Genomic DNA, 20,525 nt, shown 5'->3' on the forward strand with positions numbered 1-20,525 from the left:
TTTTTTTTTGTCTGCACAAGTTTTATTTTTATACATCTTTGGTAGTAATTTTCATGCAAATATTTTGTTGATTAATGCTTCCATGAATAAATTGCTACTGTCCAATCTTAATCTCAGATGAGAATTCTTTGCTGTTTAAAAAAAATCACGACTGTATGGCGAATTTAGATGTTGTTCATTGTTTTTTTTAACTTTAACAGTGTCAGTTGTTGTTTAATATCTGAGTTATAGAAACTGAGCATTTAAATGGAATTGAGATAAATAACACAAAAACGTGGCACAAACGGAGTGCTCGGTTCCTTGTCGAGCTGGCGGTCGCGCCATCTGCACAAAAGACGCAGACTTAGAATAGAAGTCAGGAATATGACGTGACGCTGTCGTGCGATACGTTTCTTGGTAATAGAGGCGTGATGGGTGGCATGTGCTTGCCGATAGAGTAAAATCACCTCCGTGGTGGGAGAACAGCCACAACCAGGCGCCCCAAACTCCGCTCGTGCTACAACGCCCTCTATTTTGCTCTCCTCTAGAATGAAATTGATATAGTTCGATCGCCACACTTTTATAGCCCTCTGGTGTCGCTGTGCTGCATAGAGTTTTTTTTATTAAAATTTTGTTTTCTTGGTGACTGCTATAATTTTAATTTGCCGCCACACGTCCGTAATAACTTGTATATTTGCATGCAGTTACTTTAATTCAGATTTTTTTTCTTTGTTTTTATTAAATTTGTGATATTCAAATAATTGCATTTATTCAAAACGTTTATAATTGGATTTCATTTAAAGTTAGGCAATTTTGTTTTGTAGCTGAGCAGTAAGAGGTGTCTTCGATCGGCACAACTTAGTCGCAGCTTCTTTTTTAGCGGTGCTTTTCCAACCTTGGGGTCCACCACTTGCATTTGAACGCATTCCCCCACAAAGAAGAAATAAACACAATGTAGGATTCCATTTTGTTAGACCATCACATCCAAGGCCAAATTTTTGAGTTTTTGAATTTTTCGTGGGCTTCCAATTTTTTTTTCACATGTCAATTTAGGGCGGGATGTTTGGGTTATCACAGAATATAAGGAGAAATAGACAAGACAGGGAACACACATTAAAACAAAAACGAAAGAAGTTAACGGAAATAGTAGATAAGTGAAAATAGGCAGAGAAACAATGAAGGAAAAAATCACATATATGGGAAAATGGATTCTGTATTCACAGAGGAAGCAGCTTCTCTTCGAAAACAAATCACCTACTTGAGAATTTCATTCGATCCGAATTTGTAGAGAAAGAAGAAAAAAGACCAGATAAAACTGCGTAAAACGGAAGACGATAATAGAATAATAATGAATGATAAAGAAATAGTAGAATGATGACGAAAAAACTAAGAAAACTAAAAAAAGACAGAAATGCAAAAATAAAAGAAAATTATCTCTGGAAATATTGGGAAGGGAAAATAGATTCTAAATAGGACAACTAAAAGAACAAATACAGGAATGGAAAACAAGTCAAACTAATGAACAAAGAAAAGAATTGTAAACATGCTAGAAAAAGGGGATCAAACTTTACTAGTGCTAACGAGGAACAAAATAGATAAAAAAAAAAACGAAAAAAGTGACAAGAGTGAAGGTTCCAAACAAAAAGGAACCAAAGAAATATAAAAATTATGACCTCAGAAAAGGGGTTTTATCTGCAAGTCTTCAATTAAATAATACTACAAATTTTTGGACAATGTTTCTAGTTTCTCTGAGTCACTAACAAGAACATTTTGTTAATATATTACCACAGAAATTCTCTTAAATTTTTTGTCTTAATTAAAAATTCGTATATAGGAAAACTAAGAAAACTAAAAGAAGACAGAAATACATAAAACATAACTCAAAAATAAAACAAACTATCTCTGCAAATATTGAGAAAGAAAGAAAAATAGACTAGAAATAGAATAATTAAGAAAACAAAAAAAAAATGTAAAACAAGTCAAAATAAAGAACAAATGAAAGAGTTGTGACAAACATGTTAGATAAAGGGGATCAAACTTTAAATGCTGTTAGCGTGGAAGATGAACAAGATACATAAAAAAATGAGAAACGTGATAACTTTGAGGGTTCCAAACAAAAAGGAACCAAAGAAATATGAACATTATGACACATTATCAAAACACGAGTTTTATCCTCAAGTCTTCAATTGATACTACATTTATTTGGATATAGTTTTTAGTTTCCTAGAGTAACTGATTAGAACATTTTGTAATATAAGTATCACCATACAAAAGTTTGGTATACAGGAGTTTAAGCATTGACGTATTAGGGACCGGTTTCGTATATTTTTCGTTGATACACATCTTCAGCCTTACAGTTAACATAATGGTTACAACAAAACAAGTCTTGTCCAAATCAAATTAAAATTAAAATCAATACGAACGTATTTACAAGGTAATTTCATTCAACGATTTAAATTTAAAAAGGATGAGTGAAAAACTGTCCAAAAATTTAGAATATCTTGCACCATTTTTTGACATTTTACAGTGAATTTCGGACCTCATTTTTACGATAACTCCTACCATTTTTCCAGAATCGCCATTGACATCGGATAGTTTTTTGGATATTTTTTTAATTTAACTTCAAATCGAATGTGTTTGAAATCTTCTCTCGGAACTATCAACACGCTATGTTTTTGGGATCGGCACGTCGAAATCTAAACCTCAGAATGTTTTATAGATTTTTAGTCCACTTTTTCAAAAAAATGGAATATGTATACTTCGATTTTTTATCACATTTTCATTTTTTAAACCAATTATTCCAAACTGAAACTTTTGTATAATCTTATATCCAGACTAAACCTTTTCCTAATTTTCTGAGTAATTATATTTAGGAAAAACAATTCTTACGTTGAAAACAATATTCGTTCTATTATTACATTGATTACCCTAATCGGCGGATATATTCATTGCGAAACTGAAAGAAAACACTGTTAATCCAGTTGTCCTTATTTTTAACTTTACGTAAGATGGGTCAGGACAAAAATAATAGACGCTGACGACATCTAAAAACGGCGATTACTTGTGTCTCAAGAGAATTCTTACATCAATTTCAGCGTTTTGAAAACATTTTGGAGTTTGTGTCTTTCAACTAATTAATTTATTTTGCTGTGACTAAAAACAGTCGATTTGGATATGTTTTAGCAACAACTCGCATAATTCACCGACATTTCATTTAAGCGGAAGTTAGTGAATTTATTTAAGTGGATGATTTATATTTCTACGCAAAGCTTAAATAGATTCAACCTTTATTTTGTTTGTTTACTTTCCTTATCCCAGCAGAATTTATGTACATCTTTTAATGCAAGAAAACCAACAGATTATCTAGAAACCGTAGGATCTTATTAAGTTGGAGTTTACCTGTCACAAAACTTATTTCGTAATAAAGACAGTCTTGAATAATTTTAAATGACACTGAAGCAAAAATAGTACCCATGTTGTTATTCGAAACAACGCTAAATTAGATATACCATATTTATATACAAGGAAACAATACAGCGACAAATTTTGACCTTGGCTTTTACTGGTTTCATACAAGCAAGGGATCATTACGTTGTATCTTTGAAGGACGTTAATGTAATTCTTTAATCTTCCGAGTTTCCCGACTTGCGAGGAAAAGAGCTTTTTTTTCTTCTTTTTGTAAATTTGCCAAACTTTATTCTAACTGGATTTACGAGAAAATTTTATTTTTTGACACTTTTTCTTTAGTTCCCTGTTTCTATTTTTAAATTCCGCACATAACTGGCGAACAAAATAACGTCAAGAAAACCAAATATGTATTCGTTCGATGACCTTAATAGAATTAGCTGTACTAACGAATTAATCAATTTTATAGCTGTAAATTTAATAATGCTCAGTTTGGTTCAGAATTTTAATAAAGATAAACTACGGCCCACTTCTGTTGTTCTTTGGCAAATAGTAGACGTTCTCCTTTCGTGCACCATCAACTTAATCCCACCATTCCGCTCAACACTGAACACACTCCCTTAACAACTCATTTTTTGTTTTAAATTCCCGCACAAAACACAGTAATCATTCCCAACTACAAAACCTATTTACTCCGCCTAGTTAACCCGACCTACGGCTCCGTGTTGAAAAGTTGTTGAAATTTTTTCAACATTTCATCCACCCGATTACAGCTTCTCCACGTCTAGCCGGAAAGTTGCTCGAAAGCTCCATTGTGTTTTCGGCCAGCACAAGCGAGCAAACGGCGTCCTTTTGCCTCGAAATAAAATTAAGCGGCCGTTTTACGAATAATTGACCACAACAAGACGAGAAATGCGGATTTATTCATTTGGACGTTAAGTGAAATCTAACAAGAATCGTCCGTTTGCCGTCTTATAAAGCGTTTTATTAAATCGTTGCGCTATTCGCCAATTTGGTTGTGACTTACCGACGACATTCAGATGTCCAATTTGGCTTTCGTGGGATCGGTGTCGATCTCGCCCCTACGCCAGGCGCTATCCCACGCTCGGCTGGTTCGAATATTGGGAGGTTTTATCCTGGGTTGGTTGTGACCACAGCTTGTGTTGGTCTACTCTCAGTATTCGTTTATCATTTAATAAAGAGTACTCACATTTACGGTAATATTATGTTTTGTGTTAAAATGATATTAAATTGACATGTTTGGGATATTAGTTAGTAGTTATCTAGTGGGGGTTCTGAATCAGTTGATTTTTTCGCGTTTTATTCCTTCTGTCTTGTTTTATTCTGTCCCTCTGGCCTATTTAGCAGTTATATGAATGTCGATTTACTTCAAATAGTTGTCAGAAAAGTAAGCACCAAACTAATTAACATTAGTTTTGTAATTAGAAAAGGTATTATTTTTATAGTTTATCGAAAATAATCACCGACAACATAAATGATTTCGATTTAACCTTTATCTCAGTTTAGCAGAGAATTCATGAAACAACTACTCTATATTTTTAATCCCATTATGAAAATCCCTATTAATGCCGGCAATTGCAGAATAAAGCTCCTAGTGAGTTACTTTTCTAGAATTGGGTTAAGATGAAGTGGAAACGGGATTTTTTTTGTAAATATTTAAATGTCGGAAAATGAATAATTATTACAAGAACACAACTTACGCCACACTGACATATTTGTATTAAAATTAAATCTATTACTTTTTCTAGGTTATCGGTGATAACTGATAAAATTACAATGGATTCAGTTAAAGAAATTTATAAAGTTATTTTAATTAGGAAAACGGGAGGACTAAAATTACATGAGATTCCGTTTTATAACTTGGCGAATTAAAGTCGGATAAATTTAGTGAATCAGAGCTAAATAAAAAGAATACTGCACAATTTTTTACTTTGAAATACACAAACAAAATTTTTAATTTAGTTCAAAGATATTGAAATAAAGGTCAAAATTTTCTTGAGATGCTGAAAAATGGACCTTTGAGAAAGTTATCTAAAAATTCATAAAAAATTCTGGGGCATGGATATGGATCCAGGGCAACGTTTAGAAGTAAGTATTCGGTTTGAAGTTCAAGTTTTTGAAAAAATTCTGAAAACTGCTATATTTCATGGAGCAATATTGAGAATTTTCGAAGAAAGGAGGCTGAAAGTATCTTCTGGCGGTCGAAATGAACAAAAACCTCTCTTTAGATAATTTTCGAAGTTAGTCGAAGAAGTCCAAGTTTTTATTTTGTGGAGGTCAAAATATACAAAAAGGGTGGAATACTGAAAAAAAGCTTTTGAAAAGATCCCAAAAAATTCATAAACAATTGTGGATATAGATCTCGACGTACTCATTCGAAAAATATTGCGCGCGTATGGAGTCGGAGCAAGATTTTAGAACTATTTGGTTGAAATTAATTTTTTTGAAAAAATCAAAAAAGTGCCATATTCCATTGTACAATTTTGGCAGTTTTCGAAGAAAGGAGGCCGAAAGTGTCTTCTAGAGGTTCAAATGAAGAAAAAAACTCTTTTTAAAAAATTTTCGAAGGTAATCAAAAAAGATCGAAATTTTCGTAAGGGAGTGTTGAAAATTTTAGCCTAGGAAAAATTGTCTAAAAACCCGAAAAAATTCAAGGAAAAAATCTGAATCGAAAAATATAACGTGTTTCTGGACCCAGGTAGGATTTTGGAAGTCTTCGAAAAATATACCATGTGAATAGACTGGGAACAATATAGAAATATTTGATTTGAAGTTCAATTTAGAAAAAAAAAAAATTGCTATACATATTTCATTCCTAGATATTGGGAGTTTTTGAAGAAAAGAGGCCGAAAATATCTTCTGGACATCGAAATGAAGAAAAAATTCTCTTTAGATCATTTTCGGAGGTAGTCGACGAATGTCGAAATTTTCGGAAAGGGGATGTGGAAAAATTTGGCTTCTGAAAAAATTGTCTAAAAAATTTTGAAAATATTCGATTTGAAAATATTTTTTAACACTAAAATTTGCCATAATTCAGTGGGTAATGCTTAAGAATTGCTAAAAATTTTCGAACAGTACCTTTTGGAAGTCGAAATTTATAAAAAGATGCCACTAGCTGAATGTTGAAGGTGGTCGAAAAACGAATAGAATTTTCATGAATAAGGAGCATTGAAAAATTCCACTTTTGACATTATTACCTAAAAATTAATAAAAAAAATCTGAAAGATAGAGCTCGATGTACTGATTCGAAAAATATAGCGCGTTTGTGGTGTCGGAGCAAGATTTTAAAACTAGTGGATTTGAAATCCAATTTATACTAGAATCTTAAAAATCGCCATTTTTAATGAATGCTTCTGGCAGAAGGAGCATTCGAAGAAATGAAGTCGAACGTTTTTTTTTCAGATCGAAATACACAAAAAATCTCTTTAATTAATTTTTAAAGATGCTCAAAAAAGGTCGAAATTTTCATACTGAAAACAGGAGCTTTTGAAAAAGCTGCCCAAAAATTCATAAAAACTTCTATGGAATTAAATTATAAAAGATAAATCTCGACGTACTCATTCGAAAAATATAGCATGTGTGAAGGATTCGGAGTAAGATTTTAGATATATGTATTTGGTTTGAAGTTAAATTTTTTGAAAAAAAAAAACTAAAAATTGCTATATTTCATAAGACGATACTGGGAGTTTTCGTAGAAAGGGGGCGGAAAATATCTGCTGGAGGTCGAAACGAAGGAAAAGTTCTGTTTAGATAATTTTCGGAGGTAATGGAAGAAAGTCAAAATTTTCGTAAGGGGAGTGTGGAAAAAGTGAATTTTGAAAAAGTTATTTAAAAATCCACACAAATTCTGTACCTACTGAATAAAAAAATATAGCGTGTTTGTGGACTTGGAGTAAGATTTTGAAAATATTCGATTTGAAAATCATTTTTTTTGAACCCGAAAATTTCCCATATTTAAGCGGACTTTTTGGAAGAAATGAGGCCGACAGTTACTTTTGGAGGTCGAAATTTATAAAAGAATTCCATTAGCTAACTTTCGGAGGTGGTCGATAAACCGTTAGAATTTTCGTGACTCGGGAGAAATGAAAAATTCAGCATTTGAAATAATTACTTAAAAAAAATAATAAAAAAAATTAAAATATGGAAGTCGATATACTGATTCGAAAAATATAGCGTGTTTGTGATGTCGAAGCAAGATTTTAAAAATATTCGGTTTGAAATTCATTTCTTATTAAATTATAAATATTGCCATTTTTCAATAAGCGAACAGGTCGAAATACACAAAAAATTTCTTTAACTGATTTTCAAAGATGCCCAAACAAAGGTTAAAATTTTCATACTGAAAAAAGGAGCTTTTGAAAAACCTAGCCAAAATTCATAAAAAGTTTTGGGATATAAATTTCGACGTACTCATTCGGAACATATACCCTATGTAAGGACTTGGAGCAAGTTTTTAGAAATATTAAGTTTGAAGTTAAATTTTTTTGAAAAAAAAAAAGGTAAAAATTGCCATATTTATCATTGGACGATATTGGGAGTTTTCGAAGAAAGGAGGGCGAAAGTATCTTCCGCAGCAACAAATTCTTGTTACATAATTTTCGAAGATCGGTGAAAAAACTCGAAATTTTTGTTGAAAAATTTAGCGTTTGAAAAAGTTGTCTAAAAATCCGCAAAAATTTTGGGATATAAATGGCGTTATACTGAATCGAAAAATATAGCGCAGACCCCGAGTAGAATTTTGGAAATACTCGATCTGAAAATCAAGTTTTTTAAACCATGTTTCATTAGGCGATTCTTGAGAGATAGGAGTTTTCGAAGAAAAGAGGCCAACACTAACTTTTGGAGGCCGAAATCTATAAAGCATCCCATTAGCTAAATTCCGAATGTGGTCGAAAACACTCGAAATTTTATATTTATTATTACCAAAAAAATTAATAAAAACTTCTGAAATTTAAATCTCGACGTGCTGATATGAAAAATATAGGTTCCGCAGCAAGACTTTAAAAATGTTCGGTTTCTAATTCAATTTTTATTAAATCCCAAAAATTGTCATTTTTCATTGGACAATTTTGGAACAATGAAGAAATGAGGCCCCAACATATATAAGTCGAAATATCTGTAACTAATTTACAAAAATGCTTAAAGAAATGTCGAACTTTTCAAGGGGCGAAGTACTGAAAAATAAAGCTTTTGAAAAAGTTGCCCAAAAAAATCGTTTAAATTCTGGGATATAGATCTCGACGTACTCATTCAAAAAATATAGTGTGTTTGGTGCAAAATTTTAGAAATATTTGGGTTTAAGTTTTTTTTTTTAATCCTAAAAATTGCTACATTTCATTGGGCAATTTTGGGGGTTTCGAAGAAAGGAGGTTGAAAGTATTCTCTGGAGGTGGAAATAAGCAAAACGATTTATTTAGATAATTTTCGAAACTAGTCGAAAAAAGTCGAATTTTTTAAAGAAGTTTCAAAATTGAAAAATTTGGTTTTTGATTAACGTTGTCTAAAAATCGAAAAATATAGCGTTTTGGTGTACCTGGAGTGGGATTTTGGAAATATTCGGTTTGAAAATAAATTTTTTTATACCCTAAAAATTACCATATTTCATTGGGCGATTTTTAAGAAATGATAAGCCTACAAAGACTTATTTTTAAGTTTACAAAAGTATCCCAGTAAGCAAATTTAGAAGATGGTCGAAAAAGGTCGAAATTTTCATGCATTGAAAAATTGAACTGAAATTATTATTATTTAAATATCAATAAAAAATTCTGGAATATCTGTCGACGTTTGTATTGAATTTTTAATAAATCCCAAAAATTGCAGTATTTGATTGGATGATTTTGGGAAAATGATAAGAGCCGTCGAAGAAATGAAGCCGAATGTATCTTTTGAAGATCGAAATACACAATCTCTTTATCTAGTTTGCGAAGATGCTCATACAGAAGTCGAAATTTTCATAAAAGGCGAAGTACTGAAAAATAAATCTTTTAAAAAGTTGTCCACTAATTTAATACAAAATTCTAGGACACAGATCTCGAGGTACTCATTCCAAAAATATAGCGTTTGTATACGAGATTTTGGAAATATTTATTCGATTTGAGGTTCAATTTTTTGAAAAAGTCCTAAAAGTTGCCAGATTTGCTTCGACTATTGGGAGTTCTCGCAAAACGGCGGCCGAAAGTACCTGTTGGAATTCGAAATAATCAAAAAACTATTTTTAGATTAGTTCCGCAGGTCTAAAGAGTTTAGACAGTACTTCCCTCGCTGTCGGAAACTTGACGACTGCATGCCTATTGTGTTTTTTTTTTCTCATTACATTTTTGTAGTGGGAATTTAAACAAAAATTGTGATGACGTCATCAACATTTTTGCAAGGACACGTGTATCAGTTGGGATAGATGTAGTGTAATACTAAGAATAAAATTATTGTATTCCCAAATTTTCGGGAAAATGAATTGGGTCGTTTTGAATATTGATTTCTTATAATCAATAAAATAACGAAACAATTTACTCACGTATACGGCGCCGGTGTGTAATATCTAGAGAGCGGATTTCTGTCGGGCTAGGCAAGGCCAAACTCGGTACGGCTCGTACGGGATGCGAATTCATTGCGGTTGCGGACTGCACTTCGTTTATTTGAGATTAGAATAACGCTGTTTCGTTGCACTCTGCTGTTAATTCCCGTTCTCATTTACTTAGCCGTTTGATTAATAAATCGTTAATTATATTTATGGAATCCAGCACGTCCCCCCTTATAATCGTGACGTAGCCCGACAGAAATCCGCTGTCTAGTAATATGAGGGGCAACTGAAAATCGTTTATGTATAAACATTCTTAATTTAAGATGACAAGCGTAACAGCATACGTGAGAGTCAAACAGAGAAACTGTAAACAAAACGACCATCGGTTTTATTGCTTCGACTTCCGCTTATTATATAAAACATTGGGTTTTATTTTAATTCTTGACGGTGAAATTCACAATTGGTTGATTATAAACATGTCTATTCCACATTCGCGGAACCAAGTGAGCGCATAAAACAAATGCAGGTCTGTAATGTTAAAGTCGATGTAAATAAGCGTGCTACCCTTATGTTTCAACCGAGTTTTTCCTTTAACAAATTTTGTGTCTACCAAATTGGGTTGGTTGGGGTGTAATACTAATAATAAGTGTTGCCTTTAATTTAATCAATAAAATAAATTGACTTCATTAATTTTTTTGAACCACCTCTTAAGAAAATCTAAAAAATATGAATGGAATGATAAATCACAAGTACAAACTCATCATATTTTTTGTAGTAGGGATGAACAAATACACTTTGAACAAAAGTTTACGCTTATAATAACTTTAAAATATTCCCAAGATTTCAAAGCATTCGGTTTTGTAATTCCTGATTAAATCGATAAAATAAATTCACGCCTTCATTAATTTTTTTGAGTCACCCTGCATATGCAAATCCAAAAATATGAATGGAATGATAAATCACAAGTACAGACCCATCATATTTTGTACATTTTAGATACGATATATTCGGCAAACTTTTGAGCTGACGTCATCAGTTTTTTGTAGAAGATAACCAAATATATTTTGACTAAACATTTATTATGCTCTTTATGACCTTAAAACATCTGCAAGATTTCAGAGCATTCGGATTAAATCAATTAAATATATTTACACATTCATTAATTTTTTTGTGTCACCCTGTATATGCAAATCCAAAAAATATGAATGGAGTGATAAATTACAAGTACAGACTCATCATATTTTTACAGTTTAGATAGGATTTATTCGGCAAACTTTCGAGCTGACGTCATCAATTTTTTGGAGGGGATAAGCAAATATATTTTGACTAAACATTTATTATGCTTTTTATAACCTTAAAACATCTGCAAGATTTCAAAGCATTCGGTTTTGTAGTTTCTGAGTAAATCAGTAAAATAAATTTACGCATTCATTAATTTTTTTGAGTCACCCTGGATATGCAAATCCAAAAAATATGAATGGAGTGATAGATCACAAGTACAGACTCATCATATTTTGTACATTTTAGATATGATTTATTCCACAAACTTTTGAGCTGACGTCATCAAGTTTTTGGAGGGGATAAGCAAATATTTTTTGACTAAAGATTTATGTTGCTCTCTATAGCCTTAAAACATCTGCAACATTTCAAAGCATTCTGGTTAGCAGATTAAAAATTAAATTTCAAAATGTTGTTTAAAATTTTGATTTTTTTTTCCAAAAATCTGGACGTTTCGGGTAAAAACTGAATTCGGAGTCGTAAACTACATGTGTAGGACTATGTTATTTTATACAATTTAAGAACCATTTACTATGTACAATTTTGAAGTGACGTCATCGCATTAGTGGTGGGGATGATTAGACAAATTTTGGTTAGCGTTTTACCATCTACATGATATTCCTAATATAAGTACAAAATTTCACAACAATCGGTCCAGTACTTTCGGAGATTATCTGTCTAATAAAAATCCGGGACGGCAGACGGACAGACGGATAGACGGACAGACGGACAGACGGACAGACGGACAGACGGACAGACGGACAGACGGACAGACAGACGGACAGACAGACGGAAATGGGAGACCTATTTCTTCGTATTCTAGGAGTCATGAAAGATCGAGAAAACGTAAAAGTAGAGAGTCGGCCGACGGACTCGATTACAATACTTCCTTTGCTTACGCTCGGGAAGTAAAAAGTCAAAATTTTTGAAAAATTTTGCTTTTGAAGAAGTTGCCTAAAAATCACCACAAATTCTCGGATATAAATTTGGACGTACTGAATCCAAAAATATAGGGTGTTTGTAGAACCAAAGTAGGATTTTGGAAATTCTTCAAACGTTAAAAATTGCCATACTTCATTAGGCGATTCTTGAGAAATGACAATTGGTCTTAGAAGAAAAGAAGCCGACAATAACTTTTAGAGGTGGAAATCTACAAAAGAATCCAAAGAACTAAATTTCGAAGGTGATCAAAAAAAGTCGAAATTTTCATGAGGGTGATCATTGAAATAATTATTGCCCAAAAATCAATAAGAAATTCTGAAATGTACTTAGATCTCGACATACCAATTAAAAACATTTTCCGTTTGTAATTCAATTTTCCTTGAATTCTAAAAATTGACATATTTAATTAGACGACTTTGGAAAAATGATTTTTTAGAAATCGAAATCTACAAAGAATCCCATTACCTAAATTTCGAAGGTGGTCAAAAAAGTGTCGAAATGTTCATGAGAGGGGAGCATTGAAAAATTCAGCATTTGAAATAATTATTGCCCAAAAATCAATAAAAATTTTTGGAATATCGACTAGTGGATGTACCGATGCAAAAAATTAGCGTACTTATGGTTCCGAAGTAAGATTAAAAAATATTCGGTTTGTAATCCAATTTCCATTAAATCTTAAAAATTACCAAATATCATTGGAAGATTTTAGAAAAATGATAGTAGCTTTCGAAGAAATGAAGTCGAAGTATCGTCTGGAGGTCTAAATATACGAACAAATCTCTTTAACTCATTTACGAGGATGCTCAAATAAAGGTCCAAATTTTCATTTTGGCAAAGAACGTACTCTCTAAGAAAATAAAATATGGGTAGGCGGGGCTAATCCTTGCTAGGACAAGGCTGATTTTGTCAAATGGCATAACCTTTAAGAAAATAGAGGGCGGATGGGCGGAGCTTGTACTTGCTAAGGTAAGACTGATTTTGGTAAATGATATACCCTTTAAAGAAAAATAAAGTGGGGATGGGCGGAGTTTAATATTTCCTAAGATACGACTGACTTTGGCAAATGATGTATCCTCTAAGACAATATCAGGCGGGTGGGTGGGGCTAGTACTTGTAAAGCTAAGACTGGTTTTGGTAAATGATATATCCTTTAAGAAATAGAGGGCGGGTGGGCGGTACTTGTACTTGCTAAGATAGGACTGATTTTGGGAAATGATGACTTCTAAGAAATTGGAAGGGTATATCATTTACCAAAATCAGTCTTATCTTAGTAGGTATTAGCCCCGCCCACCCGCCCTCTTTTTTCTTCGGGGGTATGTTATTCCCCAAAATCAGTATTACCTTAACATGTACTAGCCCCGCCCAACCACCCTTTGTTTTCTTGTAGCGTATGTTATCAACCAAAATCAGGCTTATCTTAGTAAATTCTAGACTCGCCCACCCACCTTCAAAAAAATAGAGGACATGTGAGCAGGGCTAGTACTTGGCAAGATAAGACTGATTTTGGCAAATGAAATATTCCCTAAGAAAATAGAGGGCGGGTGGGTGGGGCTAATTCTTGTAAAGATAAAACTAATTTTGGCAAATGATATACCCTTTAAGAAAATAAAGGGCGGGTGGGCGGAGCTTGTATTTGCTAAAATAAGACTGAAAAATATCAAGAGTATTCACTAGAATGAAGGAGGGGTGTAGAAAAAACTAAACCCAGCCATCTCTATTCTCCATTTCACTGACTCTTTTATTTACTGTGAAATGGGAATTGGATTCTATTTTGAGACACAGTAGGATCTAAGACTTAATACAAAGTTAGAAGTGGAGTACTGAAAAACGAAGCTCTTGAGAAAGTTTCCAAAAAATTCATACAAAATTTAGGGATATAGATCTCAACATACTCATTTGAAATATATAGCGGGTGATGGACCCGGAGCAAGTTTTTAGAAACACTTGTTTTGAAGTAAAGTTTTTTTGACGAAAGGAGGACGAAAGCATCTTCTGGACAAAAAAACTCTTTTTAGATAATTTTCGAAGGTCGCGAAAAGTCCACAAAAATTCTGGAATATAAATCTAGGATTTTGGAAATATTCGCTTTGAAAATCAAGAAGAATCTTCGAAGAAATGAGGCCAACGAAAATTTTGGAGTCCGTTCGAAGGTAGAAAAAAGGCGAATTTCAGCTTTTGAAGTAATAATTAATTATTGTCTAAAAATCAATAAAAATTCTGGAATAGAGACCTCGATATTTTGAAAAAATATTAAAAATTGCTGTATTTCATTAGGAATTTTTGGGGTTTTCGAAGAGAGTAGGCCCAAATTATCTCTGTAGGTCGAAATAAATAAAAGAATCTTTTTAGATATTTTTCGAAAATAGTCCAACAAAAGTCGAATTTTTCGTAAGGGGGATAGCATTTTGGAAGTTTTTGAAGGTTAATGTTTTTTAGTGCCTAAAAATTTTCATATTTCTTTCGTCGGTTCTTGAGAAATGATCGGAGTTTTCGAAGAAATAAAGCGGAAAGTAGCTTCTGGACGTCGAAATCCACAACAAAATGTTTTTAGTCAAGGATCGAAAGAGGTTGAAAAATGTGGTCGAAAAAAGGTTGAAATTGTCATAAGTGGGGAGCGACTCTGGAAAAATAGGAGAGTTTTTGATTTTTGAATAAATGAGGTCGAACGGAACTTTTAGAAGTCGAAATTCATAAAAAATTTTAGAGGTAATTTTCGGTCTAAAACGCGTCGAAAAGTTCATAATGAAGGAGAGTGTATACAAAATTGCAACATAATGCCACTTAGACATGTTACGTAATGCGAATATAACAACAATATAACTGTGTTATGTTCGTCGGACATATTTTTAAGAATTTTCCGTGGTTACGTCATCAGTCTTTTGAACTTAAAATAGTTCTGGAGAATTCAGATTCTAACAAACTTACAGCTGTCGGGTTGAAGGTCTAGCTAGATTCTGAGGGATTACACCAAACGAATACGGGTAGGAATGAAATTAAAAAGTAGAAAAAAGCAGGTCACCTCGAGCACCTACCCGCATCCCTTTTTATTCTGGTAAATGTAGCCATGTCCAGAAAAATGTAAAATCTACCCCTATGTCACCGCCGCCCTTCGACGGCTATTACATTGTAAACGTTTTGTTAAATCCTTTCGCTTCTGGCTGACTGGCCCGTGACTTACCGACGACATCCAGATATCCAATTTGGCTTTTCATGGGATCGGTGTTGATCTGGCACATATACCAGCCCCTATCCGACTCCCGGACGTCTCGTATATGGAGATACCATGTCCTGTGCTCGCTGTGTGTGACCGCAATGCGATGATTCTTCGTAATTACGTGACCGTGGATGGTGAGGATAGTTTGTGTGTCCACTCTCAGCCACGCCACCTGGAATTGGAACGAACCAATTTAGCAATCCAGCCGGATTTTCGGCCGTTTACCGAACCGCCGTTGCATTTAATTAAATAAGAGCATGTAATAACTGTTGATATAGATGTGCCCTTCCTCGCCCGAACCTACTTTAGGATGGAGGTGTAATTTACATAAGCTCTTTTAAAACCTTAATTAAAAACGAATAATAAATTCGGGATTATGGGACACGAGTTCAGCTTCAAAAAAAAGGGAGCGAAGCTGGATCTTGAGACGTTTTATTTACGAGGAAAGTTTCCCTACGGCCTAGTAGTTGCGAGGAAATTAATTACAGACCGGTTTATTAAAAAAATCTAGATGTGCAAGTAGGGAGCTTAAGTTCGTTTAAATTAGTGGAGAATAAAGCAGAACAGTCTTGTTTTGTGTTCGTATTTACGGTGGAAGTTCACTCCCGATGCCCTTGCTAATCAAGAGTGTCGGTAGAAAATTCGCTAAATCTAATTATAAGTTACCGATTCCCTCCTTCGCTTTTAATATAACTAAAGAGAAATAATTCTGTTTTGTGAATACGGCCCACACCGTTAACTGGTATTTTTAATGTTGTCTTGAAGTTTTAAAAATCTAAAAATTTTAATGAATGTTTCTCGGCAAGTCAAAAAAAAATTCGTTCTGTATAAAGTAATGTTTACTTCAGAGTTGGAATACACAAGGTGCTTCAGAGTTGTTCATTAAATAATACATTTAATGTGCAAAATTTTGAGTTGATGCGACTACATTTTTAGTGGAGATGATTAGACAAGGCTAGTGTTTAACCATATGGACGATATTTTTGTAATACACCTATAAAATTTGGAAAAAATCGGTCCAACATTTTCGGAGATTCTTTGTCCAATTAATATTGACATATTCGTAGGCGACAGACAGACAGAAAAAAATGGGAGTCGTACTTTTTCCTAATCGAGGGATCATGAAATGTGAAAACATGAAAGTAGTCATCCGTCAAATTGATCCTATTGCAATACTTCCTTATTCACATCCCCGCAGCTTTTTAACTGGAATTTTGAAAGTTTCCATTATTTTGTTTCGTCAGCTTTTCGATTTGCAATTTTTCGAATTTTAAGTTTAAATTATTCGGTTTTTTAATCTTCCGACTTCCGAATTTTTCAGTTTATAGTATATATATATATATTTTTTATGTAAGATTTTTTATTTCCGTTTTATATTTTCTTTATTTTTACATTTTTTCGATTTTTTGTTTTTTTAATTTTAAGTCTTTTATTTCTGCTTCTCCGATTTGAATCTTATCAATTTTTTTTCTTTCCTCATTCCTTAGTTTTTCCAATTTTTTGATTCCCAAGTCCTATAGTTTCCATTTTTTTCTAATTTTTCAGTGTTTCGATTCTTCAATTATTCATGTACTAAAATTTTCGATTTGCAATTTTTCGTGGCTTTTTTTTTACCTTACAATTTTTGGATTCTTTGATGTTCCGATTTTACAATTTTTGTTTTTTCAATTTGTTGTTTCTTCAATGTTTCGATTTGCAATTTTTAATTTTTTGTTTGTTTTTTCAATTGTAAGATTTTGCAACTTTTTGATGCACAATTCCCAGTTTTATTTTTTTTAATCTTTCAATTTTTCGATAATTCAGTTTTTCATGCCTTAAAATTTTCCAACTTTTGGATGTTTCTATTTTTAGATTTTGCAATTATTCGATTTGTAATTTCAGGAATTTTCATTATTTAATTTTTCAATTTTTCGATTTCTTTATCATTCGTTTCTTCAATTTTTCGATTTCCAATTCTCAATTTTCTGATCTTATGTTTCTTTTTTTCAATACTAATTTTTCAATGTTTCGACTTTATAATTTTTTGCTTTTTCAATTTTAACTTTTTGATTTCTGCTTCTTCCATTTTTCGATTTGAATCTTATCATTTTTTATTTTTTTTTGTGTTTCGATTCACAATTCCCAAGGTTTTCATTTTTTATTTTTAATTTTTCAATTTTTCGATTCTTCGATTTTTCATGTGCTAAAATTTCCGATTTGCATTTTTTCATGGCGGTTTTTAAATAATTGCACTTTGAGTTTTCATTTTTAAATTTTTTCGATTTTACAACTTTTGGATGTTTCTATTTTTAGATTTTGCAATTTTTCGATTTGAAATTTCACGAGTTTTCAGTTTTTAATTTTTCAATTTTTCGATTTTTTTATCATTCGTTTCCTCATTTTTTCGATTTCCAATTCTCAATTTTCTGATTTTATGTTTCTGTTTTTCAATGCGAATTTTTCAATGTTTCGATTTTATAATTTTTTATTTTTTCGATTTTAATTTTTTCATTTCTGCTTCTTCCATTTTTCGATTTGAATCTTATCATTTTTTATTTTTTTTGTGTTTCTTCATTTTTGAGTTTTTGCAAATTTTCGATTCATAATTCCCAGGGTTTTTATTTTTTTTTTAATGTTCCAATTTTTCGATTCTTCAATTTTTCATGTGCTAAAATTTTCGAGTTGCATTTTTTTATGGCGGTTTTTAAATAATTGCACTTTGAGTTTTCAGTTTTAAATTTTTAATTTTTTCGATTTTCTAACTTTTGGATGTTTCTATTTTTAGATTTTGTAATTTTTCGATTTGAAATTTCACGAGTTTTCAGTTTTTAATTTTTCAATTTTTCGATTTTTTTAATCATTCGTTTCTTCAATTTTTCGATTTCCAATTCTCAACTTTCTGATTTTATGCTTCTTTTTTTCAATGCGAATTTTTCAATGTTTTGATTTTATAATTTTTTGTTTTTTCGATTTTAATTTTTTCATTTCTGCTTCTTCCATTTTTCGATTTGAATCTTATCATTTTTTATTTTTTTTTGTGTTTCTTCATTTTTGAGTTTTTGCAAATTTTCGATTCACAATTCCCAGGGTTTTCATTTTTTTTAATTTTTCAATTTTTCGATTCTTCAATTTTTCATGTGCTAAAATTTTCGATTTGCATTTTTTCATGGCGGTTTTTAAATAATTGCACTTTGAGTTTTCATTTTTAAATTTTTAATTTTACGATTTTCCGACTTTTGGATGTTTCTATTTTTAGATTTTGCAATTATTCGATTTGTAATTTCAGGAATTTTCAGTTTTTATTTAATCATTTTTTCGAATTTTTTATTATAGATTTCTTCAATTTTTCGATTTCCAATTTGCAATTTTCTGATTTTATGTTTCTCTTTTCCAATGCGAATTTTTCAATGTTTCGATTTTATAATTTTTTGTTTATTCAATTTTAATTCTTTCATTTCTACTTCTTCGATTTATCGATTTAAATCTTATCAATTTTTAATTTTTTTTGTTTGTCAATTTTTCAGTTTTTGCAATTTTTCGATTCATAATTCCTAGAGTTTTTATTTTTTTTAATTTTAAAATTTTTCAATTCTTCAATTTTTCATGTCCTAAAATTTTCGACATCTTTTCGTGTCGGTTTCTTTAACTTACAATTTTTCGGTTTTTTGATGCTGCGATTTTATAATTTTTGTTTTTCCAATTTTTCGTTTCTTCAATTTTTCGATTTGCAATTTTTAATTTTTTTTGTTCCTTCAATTCTCAGTTTTTGCAATTTTTCGATTCACAATTCCCAGATTTCATTTTTTAATTTTTCGATTTCCAATTTTCATTTTTTTATTTTTTTTTACTTTTACACTTTTACGGTTTTTCAATATTCTGGTTTTATAATGTTTTTTTTTTCAATGCGGATTTTTCAATTTTTCGGTTTCCAATTTTTCGATATAAAATATAAATATGTAATAATAATAATAATAATAATTTTAGACTATGTTCACTTTTTCAATTTTACGGTTTTGAATTTTTCAATGTTACAGTTTTTCAACTTTAAAACCTTGCCGATTCTATAATCTTCAATTTTACAATTTTTCTTTCTCGCATTTTTTCATGTTTTCCCTTTTTCGATTTATAAATTTTTTGGATTTATTTTTAAGTTTCTCCTTCTTAGTTTTTCTGTTTCAATATTTCATTCCTTCGGTTCTTCGATTTGCCATTTTTTGATGTTCTAATTTTTCGATTTTGCAATTTTAAAATTTTTCAATTTTCTGATTTTTGAATTTTTTCCAATTTTTTTTTTTTTTTTGTTTAGGTTTTCGATTTTTTAGCTTTGCGATTCAAAAAAATGAAAAATAACAAAACTGTAAAAAAAAGTACAAGAAGAAAACTTTGCATTGTCTAAAAGCTGGAAATCAAGAACTTGAAAACTGGGGAACAGAAAAATTGAAAAATCGGAAGATTAAAAATTGAGAAACTTAAAAATGGGAAAGTGCAAAATTGAAAATACAAAGAATTGTAAAACTGAAAAAAATTGAGAAATCCAAAAATTGCAAAATTGGAAATATTAAACATTGGAATATCGGCAAATTGAAAATCAAATATTCGAATTTTGAAAAATGGAATAAACGAAAAATTACAAAATTTAAAGAAACATTGAAAAAATAAAGGAAATGAAAACTGAAAAAATTGTGACGTAAAATCAAAACAATGAAAATAAAAAAAAAAACGGGAAAATGGAAAATGAAAATCAAGAACTTGAAAAATTGAAAAATATAAAAATTAAAAATTGAGAAACGGAAAAATGGAAAAAATAAAAAATTGTAATATCAAAAAATTACAAATCGAAAAATTGAGAAATCGAAAAGTTAAAAATAAGAAATAAAAAAAGAAAATACCAAAAATTGTGATATCAAAAAATTGTAAAATTAAAAATCGAGAAGTAGAAGGATTATTTGAAAAACTGAAGAACACTAAATTAAAAAATTGAAAAATCAAAAAATTGAGAAATTCAAAAATTAAAAATTTGTAAAATTCTAAAACTGAAAATTAAAAATCAAGAATTTGAAAAATTGAAGTAAAGAAAAGAAAACTGCGCTAACCATAAAATTTTTCAAGATTTTAGAGCACTCGGTTTTGCATTTTCAAAATTAAATTGCAAAGGTTTGTTATACAATTTTAATTTTGGCTGTTTATGGT

The 20,525-nt window shown here is 31.1% G+C and overlaps 1 protein-coding gene across 1 annotated transcript in view; it reads right to left on the reverse strand.

Moving 5' to 3' along the window:
• Positions 1-20,525, reverse strand: part of LOC135128992 (neurotrimin-like) — a 353,567-nt gene that overhangs the window by 87,157 nt on the left and 245,885 nt on the right. The window contains exon 3 of the mRNA XM_064056075.1: positions 15,321-15,528. Within this exon, the coding sequence (XP_063912145.1) occupies positions 15,321-15,528 (208 nt within the window). The remainder of the gene's footprint in view (positions 1-15,320; positions 15,529-20,525) is intronic.

This window comes from Zophobas morio, unplaced genomic scaffold, assembly GCF_036711695.1.
Source record: "Zophobas morio isolate AGI-343-1 ecotype UQ-CSIRO unplaced genomic scaffold, CSIRO_AGI_Zmor_V1 ptg000014l, whole genome shotgun sequence".
Lineage (NCBI taxonomy): Eukaryota > Metazoa > Arthropoda > Insecta > Coleoptera > Tenebrionidae > Zophobas > Zophobas morio.